The sequence below is a fragment of the Ascaphus truei genome, chromosome 22 (assembly GCF_040206685.1).
Source record: "Ascaphus truei isolate aAscTru1 chromosome 22, aAscTru1.hap1, whole genome shotgun sequence".
Lineage (NCBI taxonomy): Eukaryota > Metazoa > Chordata > Amphibia > Anura > Ascaphidae > Ascaphus > Ascaphus truei.
The window spans coordinates 441,403-459,667 of NC_134504.1; the positions used below are offsets into that span (position 1 = coordinate 441,403).

At 41.9% G+C, this 18,265-nt stretch overlaps 1 protein-coding gene across 1 annotated transcript in view; it reads left to right on the forward strand.

The window, feature by feature from the left end:
* DHRS7C (dehydrogenase/reductase 7C) overlaps positions 1–18,265 on the forward strand; it is a 36,824-nt gene that overhangs the window by 247 nt on the left and 18,312 nt on the right. Inside the window, exons 2-5 of the mRNA XM_075579592.1 lie at positions 447–605; positions 3,594–3,706; positions 6,629–6,839; positions 12,569–12,661. Coding sequence (XP_075435707.1) covers positions 452–605; positions 3,594–3,706; positions 6,629–6,839; positions 12,569–12,661 — 571 coding nt within the window. The 5' untranslated portion in view covers positions 447–451. The remainder of the gene's footprint in view (positions 1–446; positions 606–3,593; positions 3,707–6,628; positions 6,840–12,568; positions 12,662–18,265) is intronic.

Consider the following 18,265-nt stretch of genomic DNA (forward strand, 5'->3'; position numbering starts at 1 on the left):
TCTGATTATTAGTAATAATAATAATAATAGTCATATAATTGTAGCTAAACTTTATTAATAGAGATGTGGAGCTGTCTTCAAATTTGATTTGCTAATTTTTTGTGTGCCTTTTTTCCTTAAATTACACATTTAAAGTTACTCAGAATTTCAACAATTTCGCCAGTTTTGCCAAAATTAACATACAGCCTGCGTTAAAGAAGTGCAGAGCCAGTAAACCTACTCACAGACAGCTTTTTTTTTTATTAGTGTGAGGTTTGTTACTGGCTCAGCAGAGAAGGCGCATGTGCTCACACTTGGAACTTTTATTTGCTGTACTCTGTATGGGGGAGACTTTTTGTCACTTTTTTATTCACCATAACTTATTTTGTGTCTTTTTTTTTAATAACTAAGATTCTGACTTTTTAATTATGACATATTAACATCCGAACATTGTTCTTCTATTTAAGGAAAGATGGGACTCCTGGCTTTTCTTGTTTTACCGCTTCTTCTTTTGGGAATCTGCGGCATCGTTTACATATATAAGGAGGTCGTCAGATTAATGTCAAAATCAGCGGTAAAGAATAAAGTGGTTGTGATTACCGATGCGATTTCGGGGCTGGGAAAAGGTAAGCACGCAGTATATCTGCAACATTCTAACATCGATTCAATCTCTATTTATATAAGTCTATTAAATAACAATATGAAATATTGCTTAATAAGCATTGAAAACATGAATAGATTATCTTCTATCGAATGCGCAGTCACTGCATGTGGGTGCTTATTATGTGCGCAGTCACTGCATGTGGGTGCTTATTATGTGCGCAGTCACTGCATGTGGGTGCTTATTATGTGCGCAGTCACTGCATGTGGGTGCTTATTATGTGCGCAGTCACTTCATGTGGGTGCTTATTATGTGCGCAGTCACTGCATGTGGGTGCTTATTATGTGCGCAGTCACTGCATGTGGGTGCTTATTATGTGCGCAGTCACTGCATGTGGGTGCTTATTATGTGCGCAGTCACTGCATGTGGGTGCTTATTATGTGCGCAGTCACTGCATGTGGGTGCTTATTATGTGCGCAATCACTGCATGTGGGTGCTTATTATGTGCGCAGTCACTGCATGTGGGTGCTTATTATGTGCGCAGTCACTTCATGTGGGTGCTTATTATGTGCGCAGTCACTGCATGTGGGTGCTTATTGTGTGCGCAGTCACTGCATGTGGGTGCTTATTATGTGCGCAGTCACTGCATGTGGGTGCTTATTGTGTGCGCAGTCACTGCATGTGGGTGCTTATTATGTGCGCTGTCACTGCATGTGGGTGCTTATTATGTGCGCAGTCACTGCATGTGGGTGCTTATTATGTGCGCAGTCACTGCATGTGGGTGCTTATTATGTGCGCTGTCACTGCATGTGGGTGCTTATTATGTACGCAGTCACTGCATGTGGGTGCTTATTATGTGCGCAGTCACTGCATGTGGGTGCTTATTATGTGCGCAGTCACTGCATGTGGGTGCTTATTATGTGCGCAGTCACTGCATGTGGGTGCTTATTATGTGCGCAGTCACTGCATGTGGGTGCTTATTATGTGCGCAGTCACTGCATGTGGGTGCTTATTATGTGCGCAGTCACTGCATGTGGGTGCTTATTATGTGCGCAGTCACTGCATGTGGGTGCTTATTATGTGCGCAGTCACTGCATGTGGGTGCTTATTATGTGCGCAGTCACTGCATGTGGGTGCTTATTATGTGCGCAGTCACTGCATGTGGGTGCTTATTATGTGCGCAGTCACTTCATGTGGGTGCTTATTATGTGCGCAGTCACTGCATGTGGGTGCTTATTATGTGCGCTGTCACTGCATGTGGGTGCTTATTATGTACGCAGTCACTGCATGTGGGTGCTTATTATGTGCGCTGTCACTGCATGTGGGTGCTTATTATGTGCGCAGTCACGGCATGTGGGTGCTTATTATGTGCGCTGTCACTACATGTGGGTGCTTATTATGGTCACACAATTTCTTCAAAGTGCAGGTCTCCTCTAATACAGAGATACAAAGTCCTTCTCTACTCACACGTTCATAATGAAGTTCTCCTTTTAATGCTGACAGCCAAGGACAGCGTTTCAGGTCCCATATACAGTAGACGTTTCACCCCGATGAAAGGTCCACATGGGACCTGAAACTTCTTTCTGCTGTTCTTGGCTGTCACATTAAATAGAGAACTTCATTATTAACTTGTGAGTGGAGATGTACTTTGTATCTCTGTATTAGAGGAGACCTGCACTTTGTATCTCTGTATTAGAGGAGAGCTGCACTTTGAAGAAATTGTTTGTCTGTGTTGTGTTGGCTGCACAAGCAGGATTCTCCTCGCCTGAAACTATGTCCCACACTTTGGAATGGGTTATTACTGTATGTTCAACGTATTTGACATGATTACCTCTGCATATCGTCTTTCTCCTGAGAGACATCTAAGCACAGAAAGGAGTACACCTGGGAGATAACAAAGTATATTTAAATGACTCACACCCCACATACAAGATTTCAACAAGGAATCAGGTCCTAGGGACATGTCAGGTCCTAAAGCCCTTTGTGAGCAAGGGGGTACTCTCAGGACCAACAGGATCAGAACCCACAACCTCTGCTATTCCTGGCAGCAGCTGGATAGCTGCACTGTCTCAGCACACTGCTCACACCTGTAACTAATCACACTCTGGAAACTCCCTGCCATCCATTAAAAGTAGCCATCTTCCACTTCCTGGTTGCCATTTAATGTATCTTGTGCACAATAAGGAGCACACTTGGGAGATATGGTAATAGGATATGCAAAGTTTAGGGGCCAGGGGGGAATACGGTCCATGAGTATGATTAGCTACAGGTGTGAGCAGTAAAGTGCAAAAGTATGATGCTAGAGCTGCACTGACAAGCATAGGTGGGGGGTTCTGATCCTTCATATGCATCCTTAGGGCCTGACTGGTCAGGATAGGTATTTTGGAAGTCTTTTAGGAGGTGTGAATTATTTAAATATATATTGCATATCCTGATAGCATATCTCCCAGGTATCTCAGATGTGCTCCTTTTTGTGTCTCTCCACAAGTTATTTTAAGGTGGATTTGAGGGGATATATATAGCACTTGGGACCCAAGCTAAAAATGTTTTTCTCTCTCTGGAAGTTCTGTGAGAATTGTGGCAGTTGCCCTAAGCCTTTAACGGTCAAAACTGCCCACGTAATATCCATCTGCAAAGTGGATTTTGTTCAAAAACCAGCAAAAGGTGTGCTGCTGGAATTTTGACACATTCACCCACTTCTAGTAACTTGTTCCTAATTAAAAGTTCTCAATGAAGTGGAGTTTTTAAGTTACTTCTTTTGGCCACAAAAATCCTGTCAGCACTCCACGGCAAACCTAAACGTGAATGTTCCTGCAATGTTCCCTTTCATCTTTTCACCATCCTGTGATTTTTCATGACTCTTTGTTCCTTTTATTCTTATGGCGCTGAATTGTAAATACCCCCTCACTTTACTAAGCGGTCTTCGGATATAAAAGATCTCCCAGCGCTGGCACGCCCCGTGTATCCCCCCAATGCTTTATTTGGGTATCTGTTGTATGTTTTCATGTTTCAGAGTGCTCCCGGGTATTTCATGCTGCTGGCGCCCGGCTTGTTCTTTGTGGGAAGACCTGGGAGAAATTAGAAGCTTTACACGATGCTTTAATCAGTGTTGCAGACCCCAGTGTTGTAAGTACAATTTGTTTTGTTCACACCTGATGAAAGGTCTCTGTAGGACCCGAAACTTTATTTCTGCTGCCCCGAGCATTAAATCGTCATGAAGTTTTTCACCAAGATATTGTAAGTTACTACCTCCTAGGGGAGGACTGTCATTTACTACATAACTGTATTTTTTTGTGTTCCCCCCCAATACTTTTTTCTCCCTGTTTGTTACTTCTTCACACTAATAAATACCACAGTATTTACCCTTCAAGCACTTAAAGGTCAACATTCCTGGAACGCTTTCCTAGATCTGTCTCAGCATCTCCCCTCCTGAAATCCCTCTCCTGGCTTCCGATAAAATCCCGCATCTCACATTCCATTCTCCTCTTCACTTTTAAAGCTTTACACTCTTCTGCCCCTCCTTACATCTCAGCCCTAATTTCTCGCTATGCACCATCCCAACTCTTGCGTTCTTCTCAAGGATGTCTTCTTTCTACCCCCTTTGTATCTAAAGCCCTCTCCCGCCTTAAACCTTTCTCACTTTCTGCCCCACACCTCTGGAATGCCCTTCCCCTCAGTACCCGACTAGCACCCTCTCTATCCACCTTTAAGACCCACCTTAAGACACACTTGCTTAAAGAAGCATATGAATAGCAATGTGAATATTCTGAACGCATGATACATAAAGTTTGGCCTCCTGCAGACGCACTTAGCAGAACTCCCTCCTACTGTCTCTGTACGTTCTCCCTACCTACCAATTAGATTGTAAGCTCCTCGAGGCAGGGACTCCTCTTCCTTAATGTTACTTTTATGTCTGAAGCACTTATTCCCATGATCTGTTATTTATATTATCTGTTATTTATTTGATTACCACGTGTATTACTACTGTGAAGCGCTATGTACATTAATGGCGCTGTATAAATAAAGACACACAATACAATACAATGCAACAGTATCATTATTACTGTTATCGTTTGTATATAAAATGTCAACATATTCCGCAGAGCGGTACAATGAGGGAACAGAGTGATATAAATGACATAAACAGACTTGCAAACAAGTGAGGACAGACAAGCGCAAACAGATACAGAAGGTAATGAGGACCCTGATCCTATGAGCTTACACTCTAGAGGGAATAAGGGGCAATGTTGAAACAAAATGTAAAGTTGCTGTTCATTGAGGGACTGAGTATGGTCCAGTCACACAGCTGATACGTTAAATTTTGGGGGTGTCAGATGGCATGGAATTTGGTTCAGCTACAGATCAGGTTCCAATAGATTGGAGTGCGGGAGGGGTGGGGTGGGGGGGGGGGTTATTTAAGGGATACGCCAGATAAGCTTCCTTTAAAGGGGGAGTTTTCAGGGAGGTTTTAAATGTCTGAAAGCTGGTTAGAGTTTGATGGATGTGGCAGGGAATTTGGCAGAGATGGGGCAGATGGGAGAAGTCTTGTACCTGGAGTGAGAGGAGTTAGGCTTTGTCCCCGGTGTTGACGCTGCATGCGTGCCTGCCTGGCGCGTGCAGCTCTATTCCCCGGTCTGTGTAGAGCTGCAGGGGGAAAAGACTGGTGGAGGGTTATGGGAGTGACGGTGGCGTAGCAGGGGGTGCGGCCATGACGTCACCCGGCAGATTCGCCTTCATTGGCCGGCGGGCTTGGCCAGCGCTTCATCGCCAGGTCTGAAGACAGTTTTTCTGTCTTCCGAAACAGCGGGGAGCTAGCCATAAAAGGGAGGATAAGAGGCGGATGTCGTGGGGAGAGTGTAGGGGGTGTTTAAGGGGGAATTTGGAGACGAGAGCTGAAATGAAGATTTCTTTGTACAAAATACTGAAAATATTCGGCTGTTTAATTAGACAACTTTTGTATTTAAATAAAGTGCTTCATGTTTCCAAAAAGTATTATTTTTCGTTGTTTCAGGGTTAGACCAATATTTAACCTAATTCTCTTTACAGAACTGTCTAACTGGATCCTATATAGCTATATACAGCTCAACCCCCGTTATAACGTGATCCGTTACAACAGGAATCCGCTTTTTGTATTTATGAATACTTTACAACACAATTATTGGTATCTTAATTACTTTATTGTACAATGGATACAATTGTACATTATTTCTATCGCGATCCGCTTATCGCGCAATGTGATTCTTTGAACCCCAAGCACATCGTTATAAGGTGGTTGAGCTGTACATATACAGAACTGTCTAACTGGATCCTATGTAGCTAAAAACATACACAGAACGGTCTAACTGGATCCTATGTAGCTAAATACATATACATAACTGTCTAACTGTATCCTATGTAGCTAAATACATATACAGAACTGTCTAACTGGATCCTATGTAGCTATATACACCAGTAAAAAAATGACATACTACAAAAAAGCACAAACTCCGTTTTGCCGTTTGCTTTTCTCAACATTAAATGATATTTGCTGTGGGTTTTCTATATGAAGATGCCCAAGTAAATCACTTCTGGTTCTCTGATCAATGGTCTATTCTATAGGATTTACACACTGTATCCTACTCACAAAATGTGGTTATAGTGTTTCTTTGAGTTTCTAATTGTCCATCTCTGACCCTTCTAACTATAATACCTATTCAGAATTCCTATGTGTTTGAGGAACAATCCATGTTTGTGCAGTGCTGGTAAAAGGGCATTTTTTCTGTCTGTTTGGTATATCTATATCTCCCTCCTCTGTCCTAACTATCAATGAGAAAGAGCTGAGTAGGGCTCAGACTAGCAACCAATTGAGGGTGTTGATGGCAACTGCAATCCTAAAGCAACAGTAGAGAATGTTACAGCCCAAAGGGTTTAAAATCCCAACATATATAACTCACCTCTTTGACATGTTTCTGGTTCAATTATTATTATAATTACATTAATGTAGCCAAGCACACTCTATGAAAGTTCTGGGACCAGCGATGTTTACAACTATAATTCTTTCTTTTTCAGACATTTACCCCCAAACTGGTTCTTCTGGATATCAGTGACATAAACAACATGCAAGATATAGGCAAAGAGATTTTGGATTGCTACGGATGTGTGGATGTTTTCATTAATAATGCGAGTATGAAAATTAAAGGCACAGTACAAAGTGTCACTTTGGAACTGGATAAGAAGATCATGGATGCAAATTATTTTGGTCCCATTACATTAACCAAAGGTTTGTAAGGTATATTTTGCCATTTGCTGTCAGTCGTTGTATTTGCAAAGAATTCCTGCAGGTGCAGCTGTAAAAATCATAATGAGATTCTTTCTTACTTTCTGTTCTTTCATCTCCAATAGATTTCTAATGTCAATAAAACTCATGTTGTATTTACATTAATATTTATATTTTCCTTGAACACTTTCATTTCACAATACCCAAACGCACATATTTATATAACTATGGGTTACAGGGATGGTGTCCTCCTTACACAAGGGTACCCCTATATTTGTAAGACTAAAACACAAGGGGTTTTCAGGGAACACCCCCTACCCTGGCACATAATCTTGAACCTAAATGTAAGGCTTTGGAACCATAAGGATCACCTAGCAAGTCACTCTTTGTACAATATGAGCTGACCTGGGTTCCTCTGTTTAATTTCATAAAATAGAACCCGTTGCGTCTGCGTGGATCACGGTTATATTACAGGAAAATAGCGGGCTGACAAAATCTGAGAACACAGAGGAATGAACGTTAGAATTGGCCATTTATTTCTATTGTATAAATACAACTGAAACAAAAGGAATTGGAATAAAAGTTGCCCTTTTTCTAAGGATAGATCAAAGTTTTATTAGCTGTATTATTCCAGGAGAAGTGTACAGTAAATTAGATTGTGAATTCTGCAGATTTGTGTGTATATGTTCGGTGCATTATCTGCTCTCTTTTTGCAATAAGCAGCAAAAGTTACCGTGTAAACAATACAGCCGGCGTGGGGCCTTTACAAATAAATACATACAAATAAATGCATACAAATAAATACACACAAATAAATACACACGAATAAATACACACGAATAAATGCACACAAATAAATGCATACAAATAAATACACACAAATAAATACATACAAATAAATACACACAAATAAATACACACGAATAAATGCATACAAATAAATACACACAAATAAATACACACGAATAAATGCATACAAATAAATACATACAAATAAATGCATACAAATAAATACATACAAATAAATGCATACAAATAAATACACACAAATAAATACATACAAATAAACAGTAAGGAGAAAGCATCAGATTATATTTAAGATCAGTATTGAAATGGATCATTTTGGGGGAATTGCACTTTTCAGGTATCACAATTCTAAAGGTATACTTTATACCGTGTAAAGTTGTTTAAAATATACAGCATTTCTCAAAATCCTTTTGACCTTTCATAAAGCAGCCGTCCCTGATCGTGCAAGGGTCATTTTTCCAACATCTGTTATTTTTGGTAATTTGCACAAAGTTGCTGAATTAGCTCATTATATGAATATGTCAGAACACAAAATAGTATTGATATTAAATGATTTATTATACAAATGCATGAGTTTGAATACAAATTAAAACACATATTCAGTTCATGTTTGTGGAATAGGTTTCCCCTTTCCGTTAATTTACCAGACTGTTTTATAACTAAATGTCAGATGTAATCTATCCAAACTGACATTTTGCCAAAATGTTTCTAAATGCTGGGTCTGCAAAAAAGACTTCAATAATTCTATATAAAATCTTCACATGCACACTTCTGTTAGAAAAATGTTTGGTAAAGTTCATGAACCAAGCTTAATTTGTCCCTCTGTCCCTCTGCCCCACTGTCCCTCTGTCCCTCTGCCCCTCTGCCCCTCTCCTTGGGGTTTACTCAATAAACTGCGAGATCGCTGAAACATCTCCCAGAATTGGGCCCACGGTCAATACCCCTCCATGGTCCACCTGTGGTGCAGGGCCTTACCAGGCAGTGGCAGCTGTCGAGAAAGCCTACGCAGGTGGTCCTAACATGGAACGTCCACAATCGCCACCTGGGTGGGCTCCCCCCATTGCTGTCACTGCGAAATGACCGGCTCAACAGGTCGGACCTCGGGGGAAGATGGGGGGCTTTTTCTTGCACCGGGAGTAGCTTCGCCCCATGCCTTGTTTTTACCCCATTTCCCTAATTCCCTTCCTTACTCACAGCTCGGATGTCCAGGGATAGGGAGAATTATGTGTTTTTTATTAATTCAAATAACAAACTAAATTCCTTAGGTACCACATCATTTTAACATTTATTATGAAACAATGCTTCCAAATGAGCTACATTATCAAAGTCTTCTGTTTTTATTATGGCATTCGTGTTCTTCTCTATGCTTCCTATCCAACTGATGTTCCTTTCAATAAATACATTTCTTTATATCGTTGCCATGGTAGAACAGTGGATAAAGTCCAGGTATCGATGCTACGAAATCCACAACAATGTAATCACAACAATAAACCACATGGGCCGCAGACAAATCTTCTGGGACCCAGGACTAGAGATATGACCAGGCACCCCCCCCTCGCCACCCACAGTGTTGGCTGTCTTGCGAGCCCCCCCATTTCAAACCTCACAAGCCCCCTCCTCTATTTCTCCTCCGCTTTCCATGTATTTCTCTCCCCTTTGTCTCACTCTTACCCCCTCTTTTCCTCACCTCCTCTCTTACACCCCCTATCCTATCACTCTCCCCCCTCCCTCAATCCCCGCTCCTCATACTTATTCCATCCCCTCCACCACCTCCCCTGGCCCCAAACACACAATCCCTCTCACAAAATACATTTAAAAAAAACACCCCCCAAATAGAAAAAAAACCACTACGCCATAAATACATACAACCCCTGAACCCCGAAAATACATACAAAAGCCTCCCCCCCAGATACATACAAAAAAACACCACCCCAAATACATAACCCACTCTCCACCAAATATATACAACCCCCCCACCAAATATATACAACCCCCCACCAAATACATACAACCTGCCCACCAAATACATACAACCCCCACCCCCAAATACATAGAAACACCCCTTTCCACCCCCCAAATACATACAACCCCCTCAAATGTAAACAAGCCCACCCACCAAATACGTACAACCCAACACCCACCATATCCATAGAAATAAAACCCCACCCCCAAATACATACATACCCCTCCATCCCCCAAATACATACATACCCCTCCATCCCCCAAATACATACATACCCCTCCATCCCCCAAATACGTACAAAAAAAACCCCACCCCCAAATACATACATACCCTTCCATCCCCCAAATACGGGCAAAGAAGCCCAAATTCCAACACCCCGTGCAGGCACCGGGCCCAGGACACTTGTCCCCTGGCTCTCCCCCTCCTCCCCCACCCTGCTCTCCTCCTCCACCCTGCTCTCCTCCCCTGTCAGCGGCCCTGGTAAATGACATTAAAAAAAATTTTATGTGAAATTTGAGGACAAAAAGCATCTGCGTATATTTCAAAAGTGCTTCCATATTTGACTTGCCAGGATTGCGTGTCCTTAGATGATTGAATCAGTGTTTCAATGTGCACAATGTATCAATTTTGCAACAGACCTATCTGGGCCTAATACAGTATCTTGTATTCACAAAGTGTGGCATGTGCTGTGATCGGCTGCTAGACAATGCGCCTGAGACCACCGGGATACAGTGGAATCAAGGAGCTCGCCTCCCACCGAGAAACAGCAGTCACGCTGAAACACACGTAATAAAAAGGAAACATATCGCAACAGTCTCTATAACGTTGATTGCAGAGAAAGTACTCACAAGCCTCTGCCTGCTGGGAACAGGCAAGTTTTTCGTACAATCCAGGGGGAGCGTGTGGGGAGAAAAAGACAACAATACAAACAATATAAGTGCAGACGTATTTCACTGTGGGAACAATGCTGCAGGCTTGGCGCTACACACAGCCTCCTCACAAGGTGCTGGATGTAAAAAGGCAGCTGTTAGAAATGTAGCTGTGGCTGGAGATTCGCTGAGGGTGTGTGGTAGTCAGAGATCCCATCAAATGACTCAGGGGAAGTTATCCAATTTACAAGGATAAAGAGAGACTAACATAGCACAGATCAGTCATATAAAAAGTATTTTATGTAGAAAATGTAGAAAACGCACTTACAATAGTGCAATTAAAACAGGGCATGTAACACACAAATGTGTAGCAGGATCACTGCACCGCAGTATCTCTCACCGCCTCCTCTCCTTCTGGTGTCTCTCGTAATCAATAGGGACTCAGCGTGGGCTGTGCTCCGTCGCGCCCGTCAGTGTTGTGACATCACACCCGCCCCAATTCTCGCAATAAGGTGCCAGGTGTGAACTGCTCGTGCTGATCTCCTGCGTATCCAGACGTAACAGAGGTCCTCCCACCCTACGCGTTTTGCCTGGATGTGGACTACAGCTTAGTTAGGAGTAGTCTAGGGCCCATTCTGAGAAAGATCTATAGCAACTCACTGACTTCATGCACAGGGGCAGGGATGGCAACATTGTGTATAACACACAGGCACTGTGTGTGTGTGTTCAGAGCAAAATACGTGCAGCTGAAAATAAGGAACTGACAGGCAGAAGCTGCAAAGGAGGGGGGTGAACAGAGGGGGCAGAAATGGGAATTCTTGTTCCAGGACAGTTGTCTTTTTCTCCCCACACGCTCCCCCTGGATTGTACGAAAAACTTACCCGCACTTTGGAACCAGTGAAGACAGGTCCCACCAGAGGGTTTGAGCTGGGAGTATAGACCCATTTATTGTATTTCACCTAAATTTTCACTTTGTCATATATATATATATATATATATATATATATATATATATATATATATATATATATATATATATATCACTATACTTCACTATATTTCACTATTCACACATTCACGTAACAAGATTTGTTCTGAATTGTTATAATAAGTTATTCACTTTATTTTCAGTGAGCACTTAATGTTGTTTGCGCCTTTTTGTCCCTTCCACTTGTTCACTGCTGAGAACAGGCACACAGGATGGTAAACAGCGGTGCACAGCTGACAATCAGATGGGCTGGAAACCCCAATGGGACCCTTGTTGCAGACCTTCATTTTTTCATGTGTTGAATAAGTATTTTTTATAACATTTACATTTCCACCTGTGCACCGCCATTTACCTGTTTTCCATAGCGCTGTTGTGGGAAATATTTTTTTATTACCCAACCCTAGTGAGAATTGGATTATTTTATTCCTTTCTAATAGAGAAATGATATTGATATACTGTATCAGGATACTTTGCATGAAAGTTGGGGTGTGCCTGAGCTGGGGATCACGTTTTATTGCCCTTTAGTTAATGCCACATGTAGTGTAAATCTCACTAACTAATTACTGTATTTACCACCAACTTGGATTAACCGTTTCTTACATTTCATGAGTTGCTAAATAATGTCACGATTTTAATTGGGAATCCATCTTATTTTTAACATATTCAGGCTCTGCCGTTATAAATGTCTAGTGATCATATATATTAAAGGAAAAGTGGCGTATTTCTGGAGTAAAAACATTGCCTTACGTGTAGATCAGGGATGGCCAACTCCAATTATATTAGTTGTATCCAGAATCCATTGCATCTTTACACTGTATGGCAGAGGTGGCCAACTCTAGTCCTCAAGGGCCACCAACAGGACAGGTTTTAAGGCTTTCCCTGCTTTAGCACAGATGGGTCAATCAGTGGCTCAGTCGAAGACTGCATCACTGGTGCTGAAACAGGGATAGCTTGAAAACCTTTTTCTTTTTTCTTTGATACATCTCGTGCAGTTTTTTTTGACCCAGAATTGCCCCACTTTTGCCTTGATACATACAGGAAGCTGCTATATATAATGATTATGTGTACAGTATATGTTATTTTAATTCGTTCTTTCTTTTCACAGCTATTCTTCCTCACATGATTTCCAGAAGAACTGGGCAAATCGTACTGGTAAATACAATTCAAGGAAAATTAGGAGTTCCATTCCGTGCTGCATGTAAGTAGTTATGTTTAAACATTCTCAACAATGGTCTGGCAGACAAAGTCATCACAAATCAGGAGTTTAACTTTATTCTGGTGAAAAGCCCCAAGATCGCAACGTTTTACAGCCTGGCCAAAATTCACAAACACAAATTGCCTCCACCTGTGACCCAATCGTGTGAGGCATTGGCAACCTTACTGAACAGGCAAGTTCCTACGTAGACCAAATTCTGCGACCATTCGTAGTAGCTTTACCCTCCTACTTTAGAGACACCAAGGATGTGTTAAATAAACTAGAGGGAATTACCATCTCTGACGATACCATCCTTGTCAGTTTAGATGTTGAAAGCCTGTACACAGGCATCCAACATGGACCAGTCTAAGGCCCGTAATATAGTGGTTGCGCTTGCTGCGCCGTGCGCGCGCGGCTCTTATAGTTGGCTGTGGTTAGCCAGCCAATGTATGCTAGGGCTGTGCGCGTGCACGGCAGTGAGCGTGGTGCCGGCCGGCAGGGGGGAAGATTCAGAAAAGTATGTATGTGTGTGTATGTATGTGTGTATGTGAGTGTATGTATGTATGTGTGTATGTGAGTGTGTATGTATGTATGTATGTGAGTGTGTATGTATGTGAGTGTGTATGTGTGTATGTATGTGTGTATGTATGTGTGTATGTGTGTATGTGAGTGTGTATGTATGTATGTATGTGTGTATGTGAGTGTGTATGTATGTATGTGTGTATGTGTGTGTGTATGTATGTATGTATGTGTGTATGTGAGTGTGTATGTATGTATGTGTGTGTGTATGTATGTATGTATGTGTGTATGTGTGTGTGTATGTATGTATGTATGTGTGTATGTGAGTGTGTATGTATGTATGTATGTGTGTATGTGAGTGTGTATGTGAGTGTGTATGTGAGTGTGTATGTATGTGTGTATGTGAGTGTGTATGTATGTGTGTATGTGAGTGTGTATGTATGTATGTATGTGTGTATGTGAGTGTGTATGTATGTATGTATGTGTGTATGTGAGTGTGTATGTGAGTGTGTATGTGAGTGTGTATGTATGTATGTATGTATGTATGTGTGTGTATATACTGTATATTTATCAACGTTGCACAGTAAAAATAATTTTTATTTATACTGTACGTCTTTTTTTATTTTAAAAATATTATTTAATACATTTTTAACTCGCACAATCTATACACAAACATACACACACACATATATATACACACACACACACACACAAACACAAACACACAGTACCTTCCAAGACTGTCGCTCACAGCAGCACGGACCCGTACACACAAAAAGTGTGTGGCACGTGCACGCGCGTTCGCCCAGGCGCGCACGCCCACTATATTACGGGCCTTTGATGCAACCTCTTATTTCTTGAACACTAGAGGACAGTGGCACAAAGCCCACAATCTATTTGTAAGAACCCGCTGGCAGTTCGTACTAAACAAAAACTACTTTTCGTTTAACAACATGCTGTACCACCAAATACAGGGAACCGCCATGGGCAATATGCGAACCCGTAATACAGGGGACCGACATGGGCAATATGCGAACCCGTAATACAGGGGACCGACATGGGCAATATGCGAACCTATATTTGGGGTGGTGGGAGGCTGAAGTAGTTTTTTCTGAAGACCTAGAACTGTACAGCACATGCATTGACATGTGGGTCTGCTTTATCGATGATGTACTCATCCTATGGCATGGTCCAGTAGGGACACTTAAGACATTCATCAATATATCTGAATACTAATAACTTGAACCTACGCCTTACACTAGAGTATAACATCAACTCTATTTGTTTCCTTGACCTTAAAATATCAATGGGCATTAATGGCACACTAGATACAACTATCTTTCGAAATGCGAAAGCAACAAACAGTCTTCTACAGGCCAATACCCATCACTCAAGGGCTCAGGTAAATGGGATACCAGTGGGGCAATTCCTACGTTTGAAAAGAAACCCAGAAGAATTTGAGAGACAGGCTGTTCTAATGAAAACTCGCTCTCTTGAGAGAGGTTATAGCCACAAGGCTGTAAAGAATGCCTACAAAAGAGCAACATACCTGCCACGCGCAGAACTGTTAAAGGAGAAAATTAACAACCCCGAACAGAAAGTGGTCAGATTCACTGGGACCTATAAAAAGCAGTGGAGGCAAGCACAGAGTATTGTACAAAAGCACTGGCACATTTTACAGGCCAACACTGACATCAAAGAAGTTATACACTCCTACCCATCAATGGTGAGTAGGCGTGCTCGGAATTTACAAGTCACTCTGGTGCGAAGCCACCTAAGTGATCCTTCCAAACCAATGGGGCTACCAGTTAAACCAACAGGATCATTCCAGTGTCAAAGGTGCAAAGCCTGTAAAAACGTCAAAGTTAAGAAAGGATTTGGATAAAGGGGAACCACCATTATACCTTCATGTCTTATTTGCCCCTAATGTGGACAACACAATCATAAAGAAAATTCTTTATTAAAAATTAATCCTGCCTTGTACTGGGTAAGTGGTGAATCCATATCCCCCTATCACCATATTATGCTTTAACATCTCCCACAGCAGTTGCAGAGTGAACTATGTGTACTAATAGAACTATCAGTCACATTGCCACATACTGCCAGGGATTCCAGTCTGTATCTCCGTCCAGCTGTCTTTACAGAGTTCTTCTAACCGAAACATGCCTTACACGTTTGGAGGAGGTACAGAAAGGGTTAACTATAACAGCAGGGACTTAGCGATGCGGCTATATAAGGCTGCGCTTATAGTGCAAGCGACAGCGATGCTACGTCGCATGAAAACAAATGCATTGCTGCCGTCACGTGTGCTTATATTAAGCGCGATGCATCGGAGCGACGGCTTGGTCATCTGAAAGTGATGAAAGTGATCACTGACAGTCACCATCGCCGTCACGTCGCCGGCACTATAAGCGTAGCCTTAACCTTAACAGCTCCGATAGAACACTCCCCTTAAAAGTGCCTTGAAGCGTCATTACGCGAAACGCGCGCGTCGGCTAGCGACATGCACGCGCAGGAAACTCATTGAGACCGCACAGAGTACTAAACTGCTGCTAGACTGTTGCGATATCCTGCCTGTCTAAGATTACGCTCAATCACCATGTCCGTGACGGCTCATTTGAGTTGAAGAAGCCGACGGGTCAAGATCGTGGATTTAACATGGGGTTATTGCATTAATAGATGAAGAAAAAAGATAAAGACATTAAAGAAATAATCACAGATGAAAGAAGAAGAAGACGATGAAAAGATTAAAGAGAAGATTTTGGTAACCTGTTCCTGATCTTCACCGTGGATGGCGTTGGATTGTGTTTCGTGACGTCACCGGACGAGAGCTTCCTGATTCCCCGGGATTTGGAGGACCAATGCTTCTAAAGGTGAAATAAATATTGAATGTATGTACTTTTATTTTTACAGGATTTTCGATTGGGTTTTAATTTTTTTATGTTTTTATTGCCCATTGACTGCTAATGTATTAATCTGTGCCTGTTTAGGGTATAGATGAATACAGTAATAGCCAATGCATTTTTTGGCAAATGCATTTCTTCTTTTGACTGTAATATTTTCTATTTATTTTTATTGTTTAGATTAAATTGTTTTGAATTGTGATGGCTTGAATGTTTTTTTATTTTCAGATTGTTTTGCGTTTTTATTTAATGATGTATTTTGTTGGCTAATGGTGTAAATTGGTGTTTTCTAGTAATTGTATTAATTAATTGTTGTGTTGGTTAGAGCTTTTAGCTATTACATTTATTTTGGGGCTAGTGGTGTGATTTATTTAATGGATTTGTTAGTGGTTTTATTTAATTGATGTGTTAGTGGTTTTATTTATTTAATTGCTTGGTTAGTGGTTTTATTTAATTGCTTGGTTGGCTAGTGCTTTTAATTTTTGTATGTGGGGGTTTATGTGCTTGTAGTATCGGTTTTATTATTGTGTATTTTGGACATTCATGCTTTTGTATTAGGGTGACCATTGATAGCTATAGTAGCTTATCATGCCCATATTATATGGGTATGATGTACTACTATGCCACTTAATTGTACAGGGTGGGTCCGGTGGGTGATTAGTCCTCCCGGGTGGGTAGTGGGGGAGGGTGGGTTAACCCCTTAATTACGTGATTAAGGGGTTAGGGGCCATAAGATTGTTATTTTTTTTATAATAACATGCTCTTGTATAGCGCTGCTAGTTTTTACTTAGGGCTTTACAGAGACATTGTGCAGGCACAGGTCCCTGCCTCATAGAGCTTACAATCTATTTTTTGGTGCCTGAGGCACAGGGAGATAAAGTGACTTGACCAAGGTCACAAGGAGCCGATACCGGCAATTTGAACCAGGTTCCCCTGCTTCAAACTCAGTTCCAGTCAGTGTCTTTAATCACTGAGCCGCTCCTTCTCCCATTTATGTATTGTTGCTGGCATCGGAGGACATGGCCATGCAGTATGCTGACGAGGACGCCCTTCATGTTGGCAGGGGTAAGTAGAGAGGTTTTTATTTACTTTATTTATGCTGGCTGGCTAATGCTGTGTTTAATAATGGGCAAATAATCTATTATCCATATCTGGATAATACTTATTTTGCACATTACTGTACTGTATGTGTTTGGTGGGGTTGGGGGGGAGGTGTATTACTTGAAATGTAGGCCGTGGTTTTTTTTTAAATACAGGAATGCAAATTTTTTTTCCCCGGAGCTTGGTGCATAGGCCCCTTAATGTGAACTTTGACCCCTCCTTGGGCAGGTTTATTGACAGGATAAAGCTGGAAGGTAACAGAGCAGCTTATCCTGAAAATGACCATCATTAGCTGCCACTAACGGGTGACAGAATGTTATTTCACACCCAGGGTTGAGCACAGAACTGCTACTAAAATGGTGCATGTTCTGCATCTGAAAACATTTGAAAGATTAAAGGACCTGAATTTGAGTAGTTTGGAGTAAATATTCTTCAAGGGTACAGGAAGATGCAGGAAGGAGAAAGAGAAGTGCTGGAATAAGGAGCTCACGCTCTGACAGAACTGATTTTTTTTTACAAAAACACACATGTAGGCAGGGCCAGCGCGAGGGTTTCATGTGCCCTGGGCGAAACGTTAAATGTGCACCCCAAAAATTAAATAACCAGTGGCGCCCTTAGGCTGTGTCTGCCGCCTGTGCCTGCCACCCTGTATCTCCTTCAGAATCGAGCATCAAATGACGCCGCAACGTCACAGTTGCCATGGCAACAAGACGCCTTGTGACCTCTGCGGCATCATTTGATGCTCGATTTTGAAGGAGAAGCAGGGCTGCAGAACGGAGACGGCCGGCACAGGTAAGTAAGTCTTTCCCATTAGGTCCGATAGGCCCAAGAGCACGGCAAATGGGGCGGACATTTTTGCCGCCCCAAATTTTGCTGCCTTATTAATGCGCCCATAAGACCTTTGCACCCTAGCCTACTGCCTAGGTTTGCCTAAAGGATGGGCTGGCCCTGCATGTAGGATATTGCTTGGTCTGCAGCTTTAATACATCTCGTTATTATCTCTGCGTCACGTAATTTCTCCCTAACTTCTCCTATTAACTCTCCCTAAATCCCACACTGACACATGGCGCACACTTGTAGTAAA